We start from the raw sequence: 23,953 nt of genomic DNA on the forward strand, positions 1-23,953 counted from the left end.
ATTTTATTTAGATAAAGATGAAAATTAATTAACTAAATAAACATATTTTAGAGAATATCTTTTAATGATATGATTCATACATTTAAGATTAAGCAAAAAACTAAAAATATTGGCTTAGGTGGCTTTTGTTTTTTTGTTTGAAATCTAATTAGAGCTAAATGTCTGAATCTCAATCATGTGTTTTTTTTTTTGTTTGAATCGCTAAAAATAAATATTAAGTTATTTTCCTTAACTTAAAAAATTTGAAAACTAATATTTTTACATTTATACCATTACAAATTATAAATTTTAAATAAATAATAAACATCTCAAGTAATATAAATAAGATAATAAATTATCATAATATAAATCCTATTTAATTGAATACAACTCTGTAATATTCTATATTATACATGTTAATCAATTTTATTATAGTGTATGATGTTTTTATAAGAAAAATATTCATAAAAATTTATGAAGATGAATAATGTTAATTTTTGAAGAAAATAAATAGATAACAATAATAATAGTCTACCACTATACATTATCACAAGTTATATAGAGATGGGTAATAATACTAATTATTAATTTTATTTAGGTAGATAAAAATTAATTAATTAGATAATGATATTTTGGAGAATATTTTTAATGATATCATTAAGACTTTTTAGATTAAGTAAAAAGCTAAAAAAATTAGCTTAATAACTTAATAACTTAATGGCTGAAAATTTTTATTAAGTTGAAAAAATAAACAGACTTAATAACTTAAATGATTAAAATTAAGTCAATTAAATGATTAAGTAAAAAAAAATCTCTTAATAAATAAAGTTGAAAATTTTAATAACTTAACTAATTGAAATTAAGTCAATTAAGTTATTAAGTTGAAAAAACAAACAACTCCTTAATAAATAGATTTAATTGAAACATGAACTAGAAAATTTGATTTTACTAAATATTCAACGAATCGATATTTTTTTTTTAAATTTAAGTCCTTTGGATTCAAAATGTTAAGTAAAGTAAATAAATTTTCATGTGGATATTGTAATATTGAAAATGTTAATTTTAATATTTTTTAAAAATTATTTTAACATTTAATTAACAATATATTCATCTCTGAAAGGTTTAGCTGCAACCACAAAACCTCCCGCAAACCTAAAAACAGTGAGTGTGTGTGTGTGTATATATATATATATATATCCAGTTGCAGAGCAAAACGAACCAAAAGAAAAGCGAATGGGGTTCTCAATCTCCTTAACATCAACAAATGTTTGGTGTAGTCACTTCCAAATCCTTAAACACCCATTTGTTTCATTTCCAGTTTCCAACCTTAACTTTGTGAAATTGTCACCCCAGCTCTGCCTTGCCGCCGCTAAGTCACAGTCACAGTCACAGTCACAGACAGGTACTGGTGGTCCCGTCAAGAAACGGTCGCCCAATAAAATGAAAAAGAAAAAGAGCAGAGCTGAACAAACTTCTCTTCAGGACTTGAGTTTTAATGATGTTGATGTTGAAATTTTAAACGATGATGAAAATTACCCACCTACGCCCCTCCCAAAACCTCCTGCTGGCTTCGTTGTTGATGATACTGGAAGGGTACTCATGGCCTCTGACAAGCGAATTGCTACCATCGTTAGTTCTTTCTTCAATTCTCTATTTCTATGCAAACGCACTCTTATTTCACCTCTTATCTTCTTTCCGTGTGAATTTTATGTTTGGTTATAGTATACATATATGTTCATGTTGTGGGTGCCTAGCCAGCATACATTAAGTACTGTTTTAATGCATATATATCTTATTATCTGCTTACATGATATTTCTTCCTAGTTGCATTCGCAAAATGAGAATTCTTGTGTATCATGGGCAGGTTGATTCTACCAATGGTCTCCCGTTAGATTGTGTGATAAGGAGGGTATTCTCAAGTTCACGAGGGGATGAATGTATGCTGCTCTGCCCAGTTGACACGTAAGTAGTTTTTTTTTTTTGGTTATAAGTATCGGATGATTGTATGAACTTGTATTAAATCTTTTTCTTTCCCTGCAAATCTAATTAGTAAGATTACTACTGCAGGCCTGTTCAGATACTGAAGAGCACTAATTTTGATGGGTGGTCGGCTGTACATTTTCTATCCCTTTTATGATTGTTGGTTTTGAAATTTAATTTACTTATTGAGAATTGGTCTGCGGATTAAGCATTTGAGTGTAGCCTGCATACATACATCAACTGTTGTACTGTCTTAGATAATGAACCTACAACAAGCTAAAACTTATTTTACCCTCTTTCCAACCTGTTGCCCACGGGATATGTTAAAATATATTCTATCATCGTTATCATTCCTATGAAATAGGGCCTGAAGTTGCTACAAGACCTAGGACATCTTTTTTTTTTTTCCCTTGAAAAAATTATGTTAAATGATTGACCATTAAAATTATTTGATTTTTTATTTTTGTACTTCACTGTTGCAGATCCATTTATTGACTATATTCTATATATTATGATGTTAAATTGCATTACTCCTATTAACTTTACTGTCTACGATCTGTAATCTTGAGTTTCTGCATTTTAGGTTAGTGATGACGAAGTTGAAGCTATTCTTCCCATGGCTGCTTTTGCTCTTGCCAAAATACACATGCATCTAGTACATAGTGGGTATGATGGTCTTTAGCTTTTAGCTTATTTAAGTTTTCATAAACTCAATTTATCTTGGTTCTCCTGATTGTCTTCAGATCATTTAGTTTCATGTTTGTATCACCCTCAGATTCTGTTATACAGCACGTGGAGGATTTTGCTACTCAGAAGATGACATCTTTGATTTTCGCACTGGTAATGGTCCTCTCTTTGATGCCTTATGTTCCTTCAACTATCTAACCACTGATTTTTGTTATTTAGGTCAATAATATTACATTGCACATCTGACTCTACACCATGAAGTAACTGAGAAATGATAATATAATAATGCACATATTGCCATGTTACTTGGATTTGGGCTGTAAAGTTGGCATTTGAGTTTCAAATGTGGATAACTTCTGTACTGACTGATGTTTCTTCAAGTACTTTCCTATTAAATGTACAAGATTTGCTGTAATTTTTTGAAGGGCATATCTCTAGTTAATAGACATGTTTTCAAATCTCTCATTCCTGTTGTCTGATGTGCTTAATTTTTACATTTATGTTGCCCATGTGCTTAATCTCTCATTCCTATCTACCTGTTTGTTTGTGGTGCTGTAATCTCAATGCTCAATTTTGATGCTAGAATAATTTCACTGGACAATTCCTGTTACTATACAATCAGGAAGTCTCAGTGTCTTGAATGTTTTATCTTGCTGTGATATTCATGTAAATGCATCCTTAAGAATTATTTAGCTGCAGCTTCTTACATTTCCTCAGGATGAGCGGTCGATTGACCGTTATTAGTGGACTTTGTCTATTTAGATCATGAACATCAAACTGTTTTGGTCCATCCAAATCTCTATTTGACTACCTGATTTAAGATCTTTCACTGTATGAGACATGTAAACATATGTTGCTTACACTTTTGCAGACGATGGCCAGGATATAGATGGCTTGCCAACAGAAGGGGTTGAAATTACGTGCTTCCATCTGGTATATGATAACATGAATTCTTTCTTTTTGTTTGCAAAATTTTTGAAGTACATCTTATATTTGTATATATGATATATACTTATGCTCAATTGATTGTTGGTCTGCCGCTTCTACATGTTGTCTTCTTGTGCAGGATGGTTCTCATTTCATGATCTATACGCCATCTGATCCACTTCTGTTTGTTGCTGTCAAGGTAGCCTGTCAAATTTCTTAAGCGTCTTGGTGTGGATTAGTGTTATGTTCTTCATTGCCAGCAGCATTTCCAACTTTTTACTGCTTTTTCTCCAATACTAATGTCTAAAAAGATAATCTCTCAGAACCTTTTTAGTCACTATCCAAGATAATTGGATCTCTAGGAGAACTACTTAGCTTGAGAATTAGAATTAGTGATTGATGAATTGGAAAACGAATCTTAAATGAAGTTGAATTTCATTTTGCAGGATGGCAATGGGCAATTGCAAATTGCTGATGATGTAAGCAATCTTTCTCATTTCATGATAGGAATTGTATATGATTTCTCTATCTTGTTCTATAAGCTGTATGAAGGGTTTGATTTTATTCACAATCATAGATCAAAAATTGCTTCTTTAGGTGCCAACCGAGGCTATACACCAAATTTGTCACCACTTGCTGGCTTCTATCAGTGCCTTGATATTATGTAGTACTTTGAGGTTTATACACATGTCTGAAATTTAAATTTATTTTCACTTCATATTATGATATCTTATTACTTTGTATGGTGTGAGCTTGAATCTAAATGGTTTCATTAAGATTTTGTGTTGAGTAGTCCTTTTATCAATAGTTGGTAGGTGGACATTTTTCTTTCCATAATTCCCCTCAAAGGTATCATGATTCGTGTATTAACCTCTGGAGGTTGTTCACTTGAAATAGTAATCATTTAATCGGCCAGCTTTTGTCACAATGATCAATGTGATTGAGTATTGATGGTGATTGACCAAGCCTCCCTCACCACATATACTTAAATTGTAACACTAGGACTTTTTCAGGATGGTGTAGATTGTCATTGATAGAGTAATCTGTAGTTTCCTGTATTGAATATCATGAATAAATGAAACTGTGATTATTAGCACAAGTAAATAGTTGATTCTCGTGTTGAATTTGAATCTGCCTTTGAGTTTTTTGGTCAATTAATTTGTGAAGACTGTCATGCTCCTGAGTAGAAGTGGCCATATTGAAGATCTAGCATGTGGGCTGATCTTGTCTAAGATTTGCTTGGTAGCTATCAGATACAGTGAAACAAGGGTTTTAATAGGGATGGTTTGTTTCTAGGTTGGTTTCAGACCTAGTCCAGATAGTGCGTCGAAGTTATTATTTGCAGAAGTTTCTCTCTCAACCATGTTCCATCCTCTGAAAAGGATTTGGAGTTGAGTCAATTTAGTCCTTCGACAAAATAGGTTCCCATGTCGGTTGACTGCATTATATACGTGCATGTGCTATGTATACAGTTCCATTATTTCAATTGTCTTCTTGTTATCACAAGACTTGAAGTGTTTTCTTGCTTGAGAAGAATTACGCACACGAGTAGTTGCTTCTTCATGAGGGTGTTGGTTGGATAGGCAAGGTTTATTGAGAGATATAGAGGCCTTGTGCTAATTTAAAGTGGTTTTGATTTATATTTATGGATTATAAAAATAATATTGTCTTGCTTTGTAAATCAGTTGTTTATACCTTTAAGAGTTTTAATTGCAGTGAAGCAAGTAAAACTACTTAATTCAGTGATAATGCAAACGGATTGATTTGGGTATAGGTTCCTGTTTGTGGTCTGACTGAATTTGTTGAAACAGGATCTCTTGGAGGATCCGGCAGTCATAAGTGCTATAGACGAGGAGACTGAATTTAACGCCTTAGTGGTATTTATCTGCCCTTGGTTTGTACCATCATTGCTTAATCATTGAATTGAGCTAAACTATTTATCTTGCTCATTATGTCATCATATAGGAGGAAGAGGCAGCTCTTCTTGAATCCTTGTTAGGTAAAGAACGATGACTAGGCGGCAGAGCAGTTTTTTTGAAGTAAACCCAACAGTTGTAGCAAGGAAGCAATTCTCAGTAAAGGAAAACTTCAGGACATCGAATATTTTCTCCTTTCTTTGTATATAATGAATTTTATTTACATATTAAAGGAGTTGAAAATCGCATAATGTAGGTCTGTTACATGTTTTACCCTGTAGGATTTGTAAAGATAAAAGATCCATGGACTATGAATATGATGCATAATAAGCACATAGGTAGGAATTGGACGGTCATGTTTACAAGTTAGGACACCAACGAAGAGATTGGACAGAGGAGTTATTTCATGTACTTGGAATTTTCTTAGTTATCTTTCCCATCACTATAATTTGTTATTTACGAAATGAATGCATGATAGGCAATGTAAAGTTATCAATATCACAAAATTTATAACCAAGAGTTCCAATATATCAAACTACATTTGTTATTCATATCTTTTTTTTTTTTCCCTCCACTTGCAATAAGTAAGTTCAATGTCATGGGATGAGTATTTTGTGCAGTAATCTATGTGGTATTTAGACAACTTTTAGTACAAAAGTTGTTAAGCAAGCCTATTGAGTTTCTCAAACCAAGTAAAGACGCTTGCGAGAAAGCTAGGGAGAAAAGAGACACAGAGAGAGTAATATCACCAAATAGAATTTTATTACTCGAAAGAGTGTACAAGAGAACTTGAGAGCTTCAGAGGTAGGCTTGAGTTGCTAGTGTGTTGTATGTGTTCAAATGGCAAGTGCCACGACCTATTTATAGGGGAAATTTGCCTATTCTAGTGTATTCCATGCAAATTTGCCAAAATATCTAGATTTTTATAAGTGTAGAAATTTTTAAATATGTACAAATGATGAGATGTGCTAGAGTGTGCTGAAAAATTCTAAAATCGAGCTTGAGTTCTTGGACTTGAAAATTTAGGCAACCCGTTACTTAACGCACCTTGGCTTGCTCTTAGCGCATTTTGGCTTGCCAATTTAGCCTCTTTTGCAAGAAAATTCGAGCAGCCAATGGCATCCTCACCCAACTAATCTTGCGACGTCTTTCTCACTTTCTCCTGCTTGTAGCTTTGAATGTGCTCAATCAGTTGCCATATATATTCTTCACGTTCTCAACTGGTTTCACTGTCGAGGGGGTCTCTCTACTAAGTACTTGTTGTAAGTTGATATGCCCTTATTCTAATTATTCGATCAATAATGATGCATTCCACATCTTTGTCGAATGCAATGACAATGGCTGTTAGGGCATGTCTTGATTCTTTGCGGCTTGGTACGACTTGAGTAGACTCGCATGGAAGACTGAATGAATCTTGAGTCTTGGCAGAAGTAGAAGTTGGTATGAGACGTTGTCCACACGTCGAACAATGGGGAAAGACCTTTTGTATCTCTTTACTGGCCCCTTGTGCACTTTCCAGAAAGTCTTGAGCTGTTGGGGTAGGAGTTTAATCATCACTTGGTCGCTTTCTTTGTATTTGAGGTGATGTCTCCTTTTGTCCGTCTAACTTTTCATCTTTCAATTTTGTTGATATAAGCACGTGTGATGTTTGCTTATTCATGCCACTCGCGAGCGAGTTGTGAGTTGTAGGTTTTTTTCTCTATACATCGAGCCTATGGCATTAGGGATTATGGGCTGAAATCCTATGACGATTTCAAATGGCCTTTTGCATGTAGCCTCTCTTCGTTGAATATTATACGAGAATTGGGTGACATTCAGCAACTTCATCCAATCTCGCTGATGAATGCTCACATAATGCCTTATAGATACATCTCAAATAAGCTATTAATGGGCTTATTTGGTCTGTCTGTTTGTGGATGGAAGCTCGTTGAGAACTTAAGTTTGGTTTTCAACAATTTAAAGAGCTCCATCCAAAAACGTCTAGTAAAATGTGGGTCTCGATCACTTACAATATTTTTTGAAACTTCGCATAGCTTGACGATATGCTTGATAAAGAGATGGGTGGTTTCATCAGCTTTACAATCTACAGGTGCGACATTAGAGGTTGCGTACTTGCTATAATGGTCGACGATGATATAATGGTTCTGCAACCATCAGACTTAGGCAAGGCCATAATCAAAGTACATGGAGACATTTTCCCATGGCCTTAATGCTAGGGGTAGGGGATTCAACAATCCTACCGGAAGTTAGTGATTCACCTTATCTTGTTGGCAAACAAGACAAGTCCGCACTTATGCCTTGATGCCGTCTTGCATTTATGGCCAAAAGTACGAGCTTAGACTAGTGCGATAGTGCGTTCAATTCTATGGTGACCAGTCCATTTCGAGTCATGGTATTCTTTGATGACTTTTTTTCGTAAATTACCTCCATCGAGGCACAAATAGTCAATCTTCTTTAGTTAGGAGAATGCCTTCCACCTATCAAAATTGCCTTGTCTTATCCTCTAGAATTTTCCCTAACAAGTCTTTTGCTAAGGGGTATTGTTAGAGGCCTTCCTTAATACGTGAGACAAGGTTAGACTTAGGTTGGCTAATGTTAGGAGTTACCAACATGTTGGATGTTCAACTTTTCAAGATCGATTGCTTATGCTGGCCTAATCATTGAATCATGTATATCACTCTTACACCTTAAAGAAAAAAAAAAGAGTAATTGCACAACACTTAAACAATGTAAAAGTCTTTTTTTTTTCTCTATTCTACGCATGGAATAAGACAGAGGGGCCTGTCGATATTTCATGGTGGCGGTAATATTAGAATTTGATAGACTTTGAGGGTGCTACTAAAAATTTTCCCCTACTTTCCCAAATCAATATGGCCCTACGTGAGCCTTCATTAAGATTTGAGAGCGGTTTAATGGGTTTTAAATGCTTTAGCAGTTAACCCACATGGCATGTTCTCGTTGCCCTCCTCAACTGCTCACATTACCGCCACTAGTTATACTACCTTTGTCTACTAACGAGTGGTGAGATTTTGGCCCTTGGATTTTATCTAAGGCCTAGATTCTTTCTTGCCTTTCTATATTCTTTTGATCACTTTTTAGTGGCCATTGGTTCCCAGTCGTTAGATTGAGCCCCATTTAAGTAAGTGATGATTTTTCCGCTCACACGTGGCTAAACCCATTTGTTGTGTAATTTCCCTTACAAAATTAATTCCTTTTCTTTTCTTCATTTCATTTTTTATTTTTCTTAGTCTCTTCTTATGATTGAAGCTCTTGTTTATGAAAATTGGGCTTTTGATCTATTTTGAATGATTTTAAGTTACTCTCTCCCATGAATTTTTTTTCTATTTTCTAATTTATGGGGTTTACTCTATTTTACAACCACTCATTCTGGTGAAACCTATTGCAATTTAGGGGTTTATTGTTTGTTACTTTAGCATCACAATCCCTTCGTTGGTGCTTTATTATCAAGGTTTGATCTTTTCTCACTTATTTTTATCTTTCCTCTTCTCTCTTCCTCTTTTATTACTTTGCTTGATTGCTAATAGTTGTTTTTATGGGTTGCACTCATGGAACTTCCTCTCGACTTTAATGAGAGCAAACAAAAGGCTCTCAATAATAATGCTTTTGCCAGCCTTATGTCCAAGCCAGCTGAGAATAATCTAGCTGTAATTCTTGGAAAAAGAGCGATCCTCTCGTCTCAGCATTCCTTGATGAGTGGCTCCAAAGAACTTTTGAGATTCCTCCAGTTTCTTTGAAGAATGGGAAGTATCCTGAGCCATTTCCGTCCTCGACTACTCAAGAAATCATGGATTTAGATCTTGTTTCAAGCAAAAGCCTCCTTATCTTGAGAGATTTTTCCAGTTTGCAATTGAGAGATTTTTCCTATTCATACACTAGCCTAAGACCAGACTATATTTAGAACCTAGGTCACAAAATCAATTAGTAGCTTTCAGAGGTGAGATAGCGTAAGAGTCCACATGCTAAGCCGTTAGTTAAAACCTTATAAATACGCTTAAAACTTAATAGCTAGGAAAAAAAATACAACCATAAGAGTATGCACATGCTAAGTCGCGATGAATGAATGAACTCTCTTAGATAATGTCACAACAACCGTTAAATCATGTCACGATGTAATTTTCCCTTTAATATTTGGTTTTGTTAGGTATATTTCCTTTTTTTTCATTTTTTGTGGACAGCAAACCTTCCTTCTTTTTTTAGGCTACCTTTATGTTGACCAAATTATAACTTAGTAAAGGAATCCTCCGCTGCTCTCTCTGCCTATGCCAAATACGAGAAGCAAGTTAGCAGTTCAGAAAGGAGCATTAACGTGCAAAAATGTGATAAGAGGCGTGATTGGAGCAGATGACATCCTAGATGGAGTCCCAAAAACATAAGTGGGAGGTCGAGAAGAAGTAACTAGAAGACATGCTAACAAGATCGAGTCACTGTAAATTACATATGTTCGAGATTTGAAAAGCAAACCCCCCCTTTGGGGCCCTCTATTTCGAGTCGTTCTTAGTGAAGAAGGATATCTTGGCTCCAGTAGAAAAAGAAAACATAAGTGAAAACGGTGCTAACAGAGGTTCTCATGCCACTCCAAATCTAAAAAAGAAGATTTCCCCAAGCATTGATCTTCTTATTGGGATTATATGCTTTTTAAAGCATATTAATTTATTTATTTTCTGATTAATAAAATGTTTGAGATATTTTCAATTGCATGAATATTTTGAATAAGGTCCGTTTAATCATATTATATGTATTTATGTGATCATCATATGGATTCATAGTAAATATAAATACAAGTTATTTTATGATTAAATAAATTAAGGCCGCAGTTGATAAATAGAGTTAGACGCTCTATTTATGTTTAGACCGTAATAAATTCATTGAATGATTTGTCTTAATTGTGTATGAATTTATTAATGTAGTACGACTACATTGAACATGATCACATATGAGATTTAATTAACTTTATAATAATTGTCAGACTTATTAAATCTCATAGGCATTGATTTTACTATAATCTTAATCTTGAGTTAGTTATGATTTCATAATTGTAATTGTTATTCAATTTGAGTTACCAATGGGCACGACACATATTTGTAGTCAAGATTATTCGATATCTTGGTGAGAGTAATTATGAGTAATGGAGTTATAGATTAATAATATAGAATTTGTACAACACATATGAATTTGTACAACACATCTCTTGATGTGTTTTCGGCACTTAATAATAAAATTCTCTGGCCAGAGTGTTTCAATATATTTAGTATGTTGAAAATGATCATTAGAGAAAACCAGTAAGTATCAAGGAATAAGATGTAATCAAATTGATTAGACAGTTGATATATCGATTTAATTAACGATGTGGTACAAAGAATTGTGCAGTAAAAAAATCAATGTGGCATGGGTCGAATTATTATTCGAGTACACTATCCTAGATAGCATACAATTATGGAGGTCAATTTCAATCTTTTAGTAGAGTAGATTTGGGATTAAATAATTGGACTAGTTTAATTATAGACCTAATTATTGTAGCCACTATTGTATGTACCTAAATGATCCCCGGGTTAGCTCATTTAATTGATTGCGCCGCTACTGGATTAATAAGCAAGATAACTAGCTATTTGGGTTAAAAAACTAAATATATTATTTAATGGGAGGCTCCATGTAATATGCTTATGTGTAAGGGGCCTTGTGTTATTTTACAAGATGGGCTCTTATAACACAAGAACAAGTAACGTTGCCCTTGGTTTTATTATTTTTTAATTTAAATCAAATTTGATTTAATAGAATTTAAAAAAAATATAGAGCCTAGGGTTTCTACTAGTAGAGATATAAAATAGTTTATTTTCTTCCAAAAGTAAAAATAGCCACATTATACAGATCAAGAGAAAAGTAATTTTTCTCTATAATTTTGAGAGAAATTTTTTCTCCTGCTAGTTGTTTTTAGTGGTGAAAAAGACATCCACACATCAAGTGCAGATCAAACCTAAGTCATAACTTGGAAGATTGTTGGTGACGGATCGTGATCTAACAAGCGTGGTGGTGATAGATCGTGATCTAACAGACGTGGTGGTGACGGATCGTGATCTGAGAAGCCTGGATTAATTTCAATTGTTCATCATCTCAGATTGTCAAGGCATGATTTTCTAGATTACGAATACCTATATATTATATGAGATCGATCCTAAAAGTTTTATAAAAATTTAAAAAACTGATTTTTCTCCAACACTTCTTGCTCCCCTGAAGCCAACCTCCCACGCTGATGAAAGAATTGACCTTTTTACCTAGCTTTATTTCTTTCTTACTAGTGCTAGCATTGATGCCTTTAATAGCATCACAAACATTTATATTTCATTGTTTTTATGCATTCTAAATTGTCCTATGCATAGGTCTTTGTTTGGGGATTATTTTTCGTTAAACCATTTTTTTATTTTTCTTGGTATTTGAACTTTGTAGGCTAATTGGGGACCGAAAGTGAATGTTACTAATTTTTCATCGTTAGACCCAATAGGAATAATAAAAAAGCAACTTAATGATGAACAAGTTGAGATTTTTTGTAAACCTTGTTTAAGCACTTCTTAGACTTGAATCAATTTCAGTTGTATGCTCAGTTATTGCATAAGTTGGTATTGAAGCGTGTGCATTCATCCAATAAAAGCAATGTACTTTATTATCAACATATATACATTCTTCGAGATTCTTTAACTTTCATTAGCTAGAACATTATCTCCTAATGCTGGATCAATAGCTAATGGTGGCTCATCCAAACAATTAACAGTAGTCACAACTTCATCAACTATCTAGTTTGTGTCCATCATTAAGTTGTCTTAATAGACAAAATTCAAGTTCTGATTCATCTCAAACAACAAAATTGTTTGGACTGAAACTATTAAGATTTAGAAATGATGATGGAGGCATGTAGCTTGAGTAAGTATGTTTTTTTCTCGTGAAAGACGAGGTGAATGTTGTCTGGCTATAAGAACTACCAAACTTGCTTTGCATTCAAAAGTAGCACAAAGTAAGTTAGTAAACTCCATTTAGTATTTCCTCCATGAAAAGCTCCAAATCATTGGTTTTAATTGCAACTGGTGGCATATGATTGGACATCTTGAGCTTGAACTTTATTATGATTTCAAATTCTGAAGTATCTATATCAATAACTTTAGATACCTTCTTTATCAATTCTACATATGTTGTCAACCATGGTATTATTATTCTTTTAGCTTAAGGGCCTTTGAACTTATATTCGTTATTTTGTTCAATTCATATACCATTGACAAGAACAAGCACATGTACCAAAACCATATCTATTGATACAATAAAATTAATAATATCAAATTTCATATATAAATAACTATAAGACTTACATGACTCACATGACGTATATGACTACATGAGTTACAGGACCAATATGACTTGCATGACCTACATGACTACATGAATTACATGATCTACATATGCTCATTACTCACACAATCTACATGACTACATGGTCTACACAATAAACTACACGACTTAATCAACTTACAAGACTACATGACACACACAACATCAAAAAGAATACACGACATTACTGAAAATATTTTTGCCTTAAACACATGTTGAGCAAGACATCTTGCTAAAAAAATAATAATTAAACAACCTTCATTGCATACATTTTTTACATGTAAGGAAAAATAGTGAAAAATAGAAAGTAGAACATTAAACTGTGAGGAAGATATCTATATTTTTTTGAAAAATGTAAAAGTTAAAGACCCAACAACATTAACAAACCTTCTTAGGTTATTTAAAGAGTAATGCACTTTCTTTCAACTGAAAAAATATGGGAGCTAATCATGTGAATACATAGTTATATTTTATTTGTAAGGTTTTGAGAAATTTAAGAGGTTTTAAGAGATTTTTAAAGGCTTATATGAGTGTAAGAAGAGAATGAAAAAGAGTAGATTTGATTTATTCATTAGAGATTTTTTAGATTTTACATGCATTTCTTAGGGTATCTATAAAAACCAATAAATGAAGGGGTATTTTTATAATTTTCAAACTAAAAACTCATGTGCCGTGCAATACTTCCATAATTGTTTAAATACTCTAAAAGCTTAAGTTTACAAAAATTTTATAGATTGCCTCCATGAAGGTACATGAAATTATTAAATTATTGTTAACATAAAGTAGACATGTACTATATTTTAGAGAAGTCTTAGAATTGTTATCAACATTCAATTTTGATCATCAGAAAAATCCATTATTACCTTATTTGACAACTTCTTAAGTTAAGTATTCAATTTTCCTTCTTGTAAATCAGCTGATTTAGGGTTTTGATATTTAGGTAAAAAGGTAAAAATTTAGGGTTATATGTTGAAGAAATTTATGACATTGATTGTGAGTCTCTCATAGCATAATGAAAAATAAACTATTTAACTATTTTTTTAAAAAGAAAGGATGGAAATTCAATAAGTTGATTATTTATACAGATTATCAATTGATCGTGCAATAAATGATTTCATGTAGTATAGGATTTTCTGTGATACACAATTTTCACAATTATACAACTTTGGTCGTAGTTCTTAATTCACGACTGACATAACCTATACGACTACATGATTTATATGTACCCAACACAATCACATTATTTATATGACCTACACAACTACATTAATTATCTATGTCCTACATGACTACATGATTTATACAACTTACACGACTACATGACGTATACAAGTATAGCATCATTATGCCACCACATTCCATGCATTACATGGCTTCGAAATCAATACATGACATTATGTGTAACTCATTACATTTTCACCTCCAACACATATTCAATATATAAATCTTGCTAAAAGAAAAATTGAACAATATACAATGCATATATTTTGACAATACGTACAAAAAATGGTGAAAAATATGATATTATAATGTGGGGAAAATATCTATATATACACATTTTCTACAAAAAAAAATTTAAAACTTAAAGATCCAACAATATTAACATGCTTTATTGGGTTGTTTAATAAGTAATGTACCTTCTTTCAACTAAAAAAGTATGAGCGTTAAAGATGTGCATGAGTAACTATTTATTTCATAGATTTTGAAAGATATTTGAGTGTAAGTAGAAAGTGAGAAAAAGTAGTATATGTTGTAAAGAGTGGCTCTTCACTTTAATGTGGAATCGCACATCGGAAATGTGGAACATCCCATAAGCTTTCTTTGCCTATCAATAGGTTGTATATGTGTGATTGTTGTGTGTGAAGAAAAAAAAAGAGTAATAACCAGGTACTATTTAATACTTTGTTTAGTTATAGATTTTTCTATTATCTATTTATTTTATAACACAATATCAGCATGATAGCTGATTTAATGGGGACAATTTAATTTTTACTGTTTATATTTATTTATGTTAATTTATTTTATGCTTTATCATTATTTTGTTTTTATGCCATTATTTTAATTGTTTATTGTTTATGGTAATTTTAATGGCTGGTTTTATAATATCGTCTATATTATTATTTTGTTAATATAACTTGTTTAATTTATTTGCTTATATGATTGGTTTAACCCACTATCAACTTATTTTAATTTCAATAAATTAATTAGTTTTGGTCTTGCATATTATTGGACAAATTATGTTGCACTCTCAAGCGTATGGATCTATTATAGAATAAATTAAAGGTGACGAGTGTCAATCCCATGATGAGGTAGATTTAATAGTGTGTAGAGTTAATTTTTCAAGTTTGCATTTGAGTTAGTTGGATGTGATTTATTTATTTTAAGATTTAAAATAAAATGGAGGAAATGAATTAAAGATGAAACAATACAAATGAAGCACTTAAGTCTCGGGATTCACACCCAACATTTCACCATGAATTTAATATTACTTTCTAACTCCAATTAATTTATGAGGGGAGTATTTCCACTCCTCATTGTCTTCATTTTGGTAAATATGGTGTCAAACACTATTGTGCTAGGGAAAAATAATCTTCTATTAAATGGGTGTCGAGTACAAGGTATGCCAGGCAATAATAATTCTACTGTCAATAATGTATCAAAACTATTTACAAAATAACTTAGATTTATTCTCTATCAACACTGAGTCAAGATGAACCACTAATTCTAAAAAGAAGTTTTTTCTCTAATAAATATAATGTAAAGTGTTTATTGTGCCAAACAATAATGATCTTGCACTAAGCAGCCAGTATACCGTGCAAAATCTAAACAATATTATTACTGTCTATCAACAATAAGTCAAAACAATCTAACTAAATCAGAGAGAGGATTAATAAACTTACCAAATTAAGCACATGGAATCATGTTGAAACTTTACCTTCTACCCAAGTTTCGAACTAAATTAGCTACTCATTTAAAACTAAGGGTAAAATGATAATTTTATAAAAATAAGTGGAAAAATAAAAAAAATGCAGTAAGATTTATACAAAATGAAGCTCAAATTTAGATTTAGAGTTACGAAATAGGGGGAAGTCCTCTATTATAAATACAATGGGTAAATCATGATTATCGGATGAAATCTAAGATTAGATTGCATGGAACACATCATCAAGGCTATCATTCTGTACATGTGCATGTATCATATACACGTATTTCAATCTGCTAATATGTTGTCATATCAGCAGTCAATACAAAAGTCAACTTTTCAATCCAATAATGTGTCGTCACATCATTGGTCAATGCTACATCATCGGTCAATGCTACATCATCATTTTTTGGTCAAATAAAATATTATCACATCATCGGCCAATGTTCCCATGTCATCAGTCAATGCCACGTTAGCTGGTCTCCACCAAAATTCTAAAATTATGATTTTACCTTTTATGTCTTTCTTAAGATTTTAGTTATTTTGAACTCAAAAAATGCCATCAGTTTTGCTGTCTGACTTCTCTTTAATTATAAAATAATCAAAATACCTTTTAAATACATAAAATACTTAAATTATAACAAAACACATAAAATCAAAGTTTAATAGACTTAATTACATAAAAGTATAGATATTAGTGAGACTTAAAGTATAAAATGATGATCTTATCCTTATGAACATACATTTTCCAACACCAACACATATTTATCTTTGAATATTATTTTTGTAACCTAAAGTTTACAACACCAAATGAGGTGGTGAGAATATGAAGTTCTAATCTCATTAAAATTAGAACACAAAGTTCTAAGCTACGATTTTAAGAGGTAGAACTTGAAGTTCTAAATACATGCATGGAGTTTCTACATATTTCATCATTTTTATTTTTGTGTATATTTGAATATTTGACATTTACATTATGATTCTTATTTCTTTTTTCCTTGATTAATAATAACAATGTTATTTTTAAAAATGACAAATCTTATGAATTACAAATTTTCGCTTTGAAATTTTTAGAAGAAACTACTTTTCTCAGGTATTGGATGCAAAAATACACTTGCAAGCTATAGGCATGGAAGGTACAATAGCATAAGGAAATAAAACATTTTTGCAGGGAATATCAAAGGCTATAATTTTCCTCCAACCATCATTTATAGAAGAGTCTAAAAGCTTAATATCTAACAGTGGAGGATCCATTAATTTTATGGAGTAACCTCAAGGAAGGATTTGACCACCCGAAGGATATTTTCCTTCCAAATGCCAAACATGAGTGGTTAAACATGAGGTTTCAAGATAATGCAAGAGTCTTTGATTACAACTTTGCTTTGTTCTGCATTAGTTCATAATTAAAATTGTGTGGTGTAGATATTATTGATCAAGATGTGCTTGAAAAAACACTCACTACTTTTAATACATCAAATGTGCAACAACAATATTGAGATTGTTGATACAAGAAATGCTTAATAAAACAATGAGCTCCTGATGAAAAATCATGAATTTCATCCAACTAGCTCTCAAGCATTCGTACAAGTGAATGGAATACACATTCTAATAATAGACATAATCGAAAAGGCAAGAGAGGTCGTGTTTACTACCGTTATGGTGATCACAAGCATGGAGGACAGTGGAACAACAGAAGTAGACACCATCAGAAATGGAACGTTTGTGAGAAATGTAATAAAGAAAATTGTGCAGAAAAGAAAGTGCTAGATATGATGTGAGAAAACTTGTTATCTGTGTAGAGGAAAAGGTTATTGGTCAAGTACTTGCTAAATAGATAAAAATTTGATAGACCTCTATCAAGCATCCAAGAAAAGGAAAAGAAGAATTGAGACTAATTTAGTTGATAACTAAGATCCTGTTGATCTAAATTAGCTTGATGTATCTGATTTCTTTAAGAACGCAAAGAGGAAAAGTGATCACTTAATTACTTATGGAAGTATCCATATTGATTAGGCTTTTGTATTATGCCATAATCATTAAGTTACTAATATGTTAACTTTTGTAATTTTTGTAGTTTTATTAAATGCACTTAATATTTATATCTAATATTGATGTCTAATACGAACTTTTGTTTAATGTAAGGTTATGGATTTTAAAAATAAATTATCTATTTTGGAAACAAAAGGTTGGAATGTATGGTTGGCTGATAGTACAACCACACATACTATTCTCCAATATAATAAATATTTCTTCGAGAAAAAATTACTTAAAGGAAATGTAAATCTTATATTTGGTCCTACAGACATGATAGAAGGCTATGGAAAAGCCATACTTTTGTTGGCAAGCAGAACAAAATTAATAATCCAAAATGCTTTATATTCAGTAAGATCCAAAAAGAATTTATTGAGCTTTAAAGATATATGCCGAAATGGATATTATATTGAGACTTTAAATGAAACTAACGCAGAATATATCTACATTACTAAAAATGTCTCAGGAAAGAAATACATATTAGAAAAGCTCAAAGAATTTTCATCAGGATTGTATTACACAATCATAAATGCGATTAGAAGCTATGCAATGATGAACAAGAAGTTCACATATCCAAAACTATGTATGTTGTGACATGAACATCTTAGACATCCTGGATCTACAATAATGCGTAAAATTATTGAAAATTCTTATAGGCATCCATCAAAGAACCAGAAGATTCTATTGTCCAATGAGATCATTTGTACCACTTGCTCACAAGGAAAATTTGTGGTTAAATCATCCCCTTCTAAGGTTGGTCATGAATCTCCTTTATTTTAACAAAGAGTTCAAGGAGATATACATGGGTCAATCCATCCACCTAATAGATTATTTTGTTACTTTATGGTTTTGATTGATGCATTTGCTCACATATTGGTTTATTATCCACCCAGAATGTTGCATTTGCAAGATTGCTTCCCTAAATTATAAGATTAAAGGTACAATTTCTAGATTATCCAATTAAAACTATACGTGTGGATAATGTTGGTGAATTTACATCTAAGACATTTGATGACTATTGTACATCTGTAGGTATCGATGTTAGATATTGATGTTGAGTATTCGATTCCACATGTACATATACGTGTGATTTGACTTCTGCAATGGATGTTCCAACAATTATATATGAAAGACAATGCTGCTTGTATTGCTCAAATTAGAGGTGCATATTTTAAGGGAGATAGAACTAAGCATATTTCACCAAAGTTTTTCTATACTCGTGAGTCACAACATGATAGGAAAATTGATGTCAAACAGATACGCTCCACTAATAATTTTGCTAATCTTTCTTCTAAAGCTTTGCCCACATTGACTTTTGATAAATTAGTCCATAATATTGGTATGTGTCAATTCAACAAATTATCAAACTAATATATGATATTTAAGGAGATAAATTTGCACTGTACTCTTTTTCCTTCGACTAGAATTTGTCCCACTGAATTTTATTAGTAAAGTTTTAATATGGCAGTATTAAGCGCATATAATGCCATTTCTTATCTTGAAAGTTGTACATAACTAAAATAGTAAGCCAAGGGGTATTGTTGTAAAAGGTGACTCACCACTTTAGCGTCGAATCACACATAGAAAATGTAGAATACCCCTAACTATAAATATGTTATATATATGTAATTGTTGTGTGTGAAGAAAAATTAACTTATTATAAGATTAATAACAAGATACTATTTTGTACTTTGTTTAATTATAAATTTTTCTATTGTCTATTTATTAATATCTTCTTTGAGGTGTTTTAGACTTTTCTTATATTTCTTATTCATATAACAATAAATGGAGGGGTATTTAAGTAATTTTAACCTATCAAGGGTATTTAATGACCGATCAAACTTCGCCTAATTCATAAACCCGACCCGACCGGACCGACCCGAATTCTGGGTTGTTTGTTAACACATGGAGCAGTCAAAATGAACGCCAGTGCAGTGAGTGATCGCCATTTTTCCATGAGAAGATGACGAGTCGGAGTCCTGCAACTATTTCCCTTTCTCTCATTTTACTCGCCTTTCTCACTTACCAAGCACCACCCGTACTCTCATGGAAGAAGGACGAGTTCCGGAACTGCAACCAGACACCCTTCTGCAAACGCGCCAGATCCCGCAATCCTTTTTCCTGCTCTTTAATCGCCAACCAAGTCACCATCTCCGACGATGGTGATATCTCTGCCAAACTCGTCCCAAAAAACCACGATGATCATCATCAAATCAACCCCTTAATTCTTTCCCTCTCCATCTACCAAGACGGCATCGTGCGCCTCAAGATCGACGAGGACCCCACCTTAAACCCTCGCAAACAACGCTTCCAAGTTCCCGATGTTGTCCTACCGCAATTTGAGTCCAAGAAGCTCTATTTGCAGAGATACTCCAAGGAGACAATTGACGGCGAAGGCGATGCCTCGGTGGTGTACTTATCTGACGGTTACGAGGCTGTGCTCCGTCATGATCCGTTTGAGGTTTATGTTCGTTATAAAGGCGGTAATTCACGCGTACTCTCTTTAAATTCAAATGGGTTGTTTGATTTTGAGCCTTTGAGAGAGAAAAATGAAGGGGAGGAATGGGAAGAGAGGTTTAGAGGACATACTGATACGAGACCGTACGGTCCACAATCTATTAGTTTTGATGTGTCGTTTTATGATTCTGATTACGTTTATGGGATTCCCGAACATGCTACTAGTTTTGCTTTGAAACCAACTAGGGGGCCTAATGTGGAAGAATCTGAACCTTATAGGTTGTTTAATTTGGATGTTTTTGAGTATCTTCATGACTCACCATTTGGGCTATATGGATCCATTCCGTTCATGATATCTCATGGGAAATCGGGAAGAACTTCTGGGTTCTTTTGGTTGAATGCTGCTGAGATGCAGATTGATGTATTGGGTGATGGTTGGAATGCGGAAAGTGGGATTTTGTTGCCTTCTAAACAGAAGAGAATTGATACTTTTTGGATGAGTGAAGCTGGGATTGTGGACACTTTCTTCTTTGTGGGTCCTGGTCCAAAAGATGTAGTGAGGCAATATACAAGTGTCACTGGGATGCCATCTATGCCGCAGTTGTTTTCCATTGCGTATCATCAATGTAGGTGGAACTATAGGGACGAGGAGGATGTGGAGCAAGTGGATTCCAAGTTCGATGAGCATGATATTCCTTATGATGTTTTGTGGCTGGATATTGAACATACAGATGGCAAGAAGTATTTTACTTGGGATAGGTTGTCGTTTCCACACCCGGAAGAGATGCAGAGAAAGTTGGCTACCAAGGGTAGGCATATGGTAACGATTGTGGATCCACATATTAAGAGGGATGATTCATATTGGTTGCATAATGAGGCAACCGAGAAAGGGTATTATGTTAAAGATGCGACAAAGAGGGATTATGATGGATGGTGCTGGCCTGGTTCGTCCTCATATTTGGATATGCTGAATCCAGAGATTCGGACTTGGTGGGGTACTAAGTTCTCCTATGAAAATTATGTTGGTTCGACACCTTCGTTGTACATTTGGAATGACATGAATGAGCCTTCTGTCTTTAATGGTCCAGAGGTATATTGTTTTGTTTCTTCTGTCCTCAAGTTCCATGCTTCTTTTAAGACATTGCAACTTGCATTCAATTATTTTATTTATGAATGAAGTGGATCATGTCGAATAAGCATTGGGTTCAGTAGAAGAATTTTTTTTCAGTTTTTCAGCTGGACTAGTGCATAAGATATGACACCATAATCTTGCAAGATTCCATTGATACCTTCTGTGGAAGAATAGATTGATTTACTGTTTACTTTTTAGTTGTTGGATACTTGGATATGCTGAATAGCTGTTATGCTACCAAATATTGCATTATGATAAATGGACAATGTTTGTTGTGGCATATTAAATTCACTAGTTTGCAGGATTAGAGGCAGATTGAATTTTTGATTAAACATTAGTCGTTCTGGATACTAATGGATAAGATATGACACCATAATCTTGCAAGATCCCATAGTTACCTTCTGCGGAAGAATAGATTGATTTACCGTCTGCTTTTAGTTGTTGGATACTTGGATATACTGAATAGCAGTTATGCCACCAAATATTGCATTATGATAAATGGACAACGTTTATTGTGGCATATTATATTTGCTAGTGTGCAAGATAAGAGGCAGATTGAATTTGTTATTAAACATCAGTCATTGGATAATAGTGCATAAGATATGACACCATGATCTTGCAAGATTCCATCGTTACCTTCTGCGAAAGAATAGATTTATTTACTGTCGGCCTTTTTTTTTTTGTTAAGAAACAAAGATTAAATAAAACTATAAGAAATATGTACAAGGATTAGGAGGATTACAAATTACTGTCGGCCTTTTAGTTGTTGGATACTTGGATATACTGAATAGCTGTTTTGCTACAAAATATTGCATTATGATAAATGGACAACGTTTATTGTGGCATATTATATTTGCTAGTGTGCAAGATAAGAGGCAGATTGAGTTTTTGATTTAACATCAGTCGTTGTGGGTCTAGTTTTACAAAACAATGTCTTGTAATAATATAGGGCTTTTTGCATCAAATTCGTTTGTCTGCAAATAATTATCATAGATGTAAATCCATAAAATGGGGCAGGTCCATGGATTATATGTTTACCTGAAAGAATATTTTACCTAGGTAGCCAAAAATGTGATTGATGCATGTCATAAGTTTGATTATAAACAAATAGTTTGGTGGAATGGTTTAGAGTGTAATTAAAAACTTATTTTGATTGAATGAACTCTAGCCATTAAAGAACTACCGTGATGGTGATTTCTAATAAGAAATAGCAAATAGGAAGTTTGATATAACTAGTATACTAATGGATTGCGTATAAGGAATAACTTGTTTGTGTGAGAGGGTGAGGATGTGTACACATGAAAGTTGGCTTGGTGAATTCATAAAGTTGTGATTTAGAGACTGGTGGCTAGAGAGCCAAGGATTAATCAAACCTTTGACTTAATCAGGTGACAATGCCGAGAGATGCTTTACATCTTGACCGTGTTGAACATCGAGAATTACATAATGCTTACGGTTATTACTTCCATATGGCTACATCTGATGGGCTTCTAAAGCGTGAAAATGGCAAGGACCGGCCTTTTGTATTGGCAAGAGCATTCTTTGCTGGAAGTCAAAGGTATGGAGCAGTTTGGACAGGTGATAACACAGCAGAATGGGAACAACTCAGGGTTTCTGTTCCAATGATTTTGACGCTCGGTCTAACTGGGATGTCATTCTCTGGTGCGTGGATTTTCCATTTTTAATTGACTTAAGTTTTTGTCCCTCCTATAGGAATAGTCATAACAGGTGTGTTTTTGTAGGTGCGGATGTTGGTGGGTTTTTTGGCAATCCTGACACCGAGTTATTAGTTCGCTGGTATCAACTTGGTGCATACTACCCTTTCTTCAGGGCGCATGCGCATCATGACACAAAAAGACGGGAGCCCTGGTTATTTGGGTATGACTTGCTGTTTCCTCTTGCTTTTTCGTAGTATGTGCTATGTGTGAGCTGTGAAAATGCTGTAGGATTGTATATATTGCATTGATCAGTGGTCTTTTTTAATTTCATTGTTTCTGTCACTTCTTTTTTCTTTCCAATAGTAAGGACTCTCTCCTTTTCAAAGTAGCATCTATTTATGTTTTACTACTACTATCATTTACTTGTATGATGTGTCTTACAGCTCAGAATAATGGTAGTTTAGCTGATTTTGTATTTGCATATGTAGACATTATAGGGAATGTAGCAATTGCAAGAATTGCTGAATCAATTTTTTTTTTTGGCTGTCTCTTTTGTCAATATAATCTCTTGCTTAAGGGAAAGGGCCCTTGTTTTCTCCCGTTGAAATACTTATAACTGATGGAAGTTTATAATGAACTGGTTTCTGTGTTTTACTCTCTGTTTGGCACATAAAGGCATGAAGAATTTTTAGGTTTTCTGTGTCTGAGTTCGATTGACTTGTTTGTGATTAGTTCGAGTTGAATGACAAGGGCCTCAGAGCATGCAGGTTGCATGTGGTTCTATGCTCATTCATAAGGCATGATGGAAGGTATGGATAGGGAATAGGGTTGAATGGCGAAAAGTGTTAATAAATAGTAGGGTTAGTTGAAG

The 23,953-nt window shown here is 33.2% G+C and overlaps 2 protein-coding genes across 2 annotated transcripts in view; both read left to right on the top strand.

Annotated features, from left to right (window-relative positions):
* The first annotated feature begins 1,149 nt into the window (after positions 1-1,149).
* On the top strand, positions 1,150-5,915 carry LOC18042914. The gene is made up of 10 exons (XM_006432033.2): positions 1,150-1,608; positions 1,844-1,941; positions 2,047-2,092; positions 2,543-2,625; positions 2,735-2,799; positions 3,518-3,579; positions 3,713-3,772; positions 4,020-4,052; positions 5,385-5,450; positions 5,539-5,915. Exons 1-10 carry the CDS (start codon positions 1,213-1,215, stop codon positions 5,584-5,586), a joined length of 957 nt encoding a protein of 318 aa, XP_006432096.1. The 5' UTR covers positions 1,150-1,212; the 3' UTR covers positions 5,587-5,915.
* A 13,792-nt stretch (positions 5,916-19,707) lies between these two features.
* Positions 19,708-23,953, top strand: part of LOC18042915 (probable glucan 1,3-alpha-glucosidase) — a 7,979-nt gene continuing 3,733 nt past the window's right edge. Inside the window, exons 1-3 of the mRNA XM_006432034.2 lie at positions 19,708-21,382; positions 22,813-23,086; positions 23,167-23,302. Of these exons, the coding sequence (XP_006432097.2) occupies positions 19,799-21,382; positions 22,813-23,086; positions 23,167-23,302 (1,994 nt within the window). The 5' untranslated portion in view covers positions 19,708-19,798. The remainder of the gene's footprint in view (positions 21,383-22,812; positions 23,087-23,166; positions 23,303-23,953) is intronic.

Source organism: Citrus clementina, unplaced genomic scaffold (assembly GCF_000493195.1).
Source record: "Citrus clementina cultivar Clemenules unplaced genomic scaffold, Citrus_clementina_v1.0 scaffold_5, whole genome shotgun sequence".
NCBI lineage: Eukaryota > Viridiplantae > Streptophyta > Magnoliopsida > Sapindales > Rutaceae > Citrus > Citrus x clementina.

Coding starts and splice junctions, on each gene's coding strand:
- LOC18042914 (XM_006432033.2), top strand. CDS start 1,213: ATGGGGTTCTCAATCTCCTTAACATCAACAAATGTTTGGTGTAGTCAC. Junction 1,609..1,843: donor ACAAGCGAATTGCTACCATC/GTTAGTTCTTTC, acceptor TATCATGGGCAG/GTTGATTCTACCAATGGTCT. Junction 3,580..3,712: donor AAATTACGTGCTTCCATCTG/GTATATGATAAC, acceptor CTTCTTGTGCAG/GATGGTTCTCATTTCATGAT.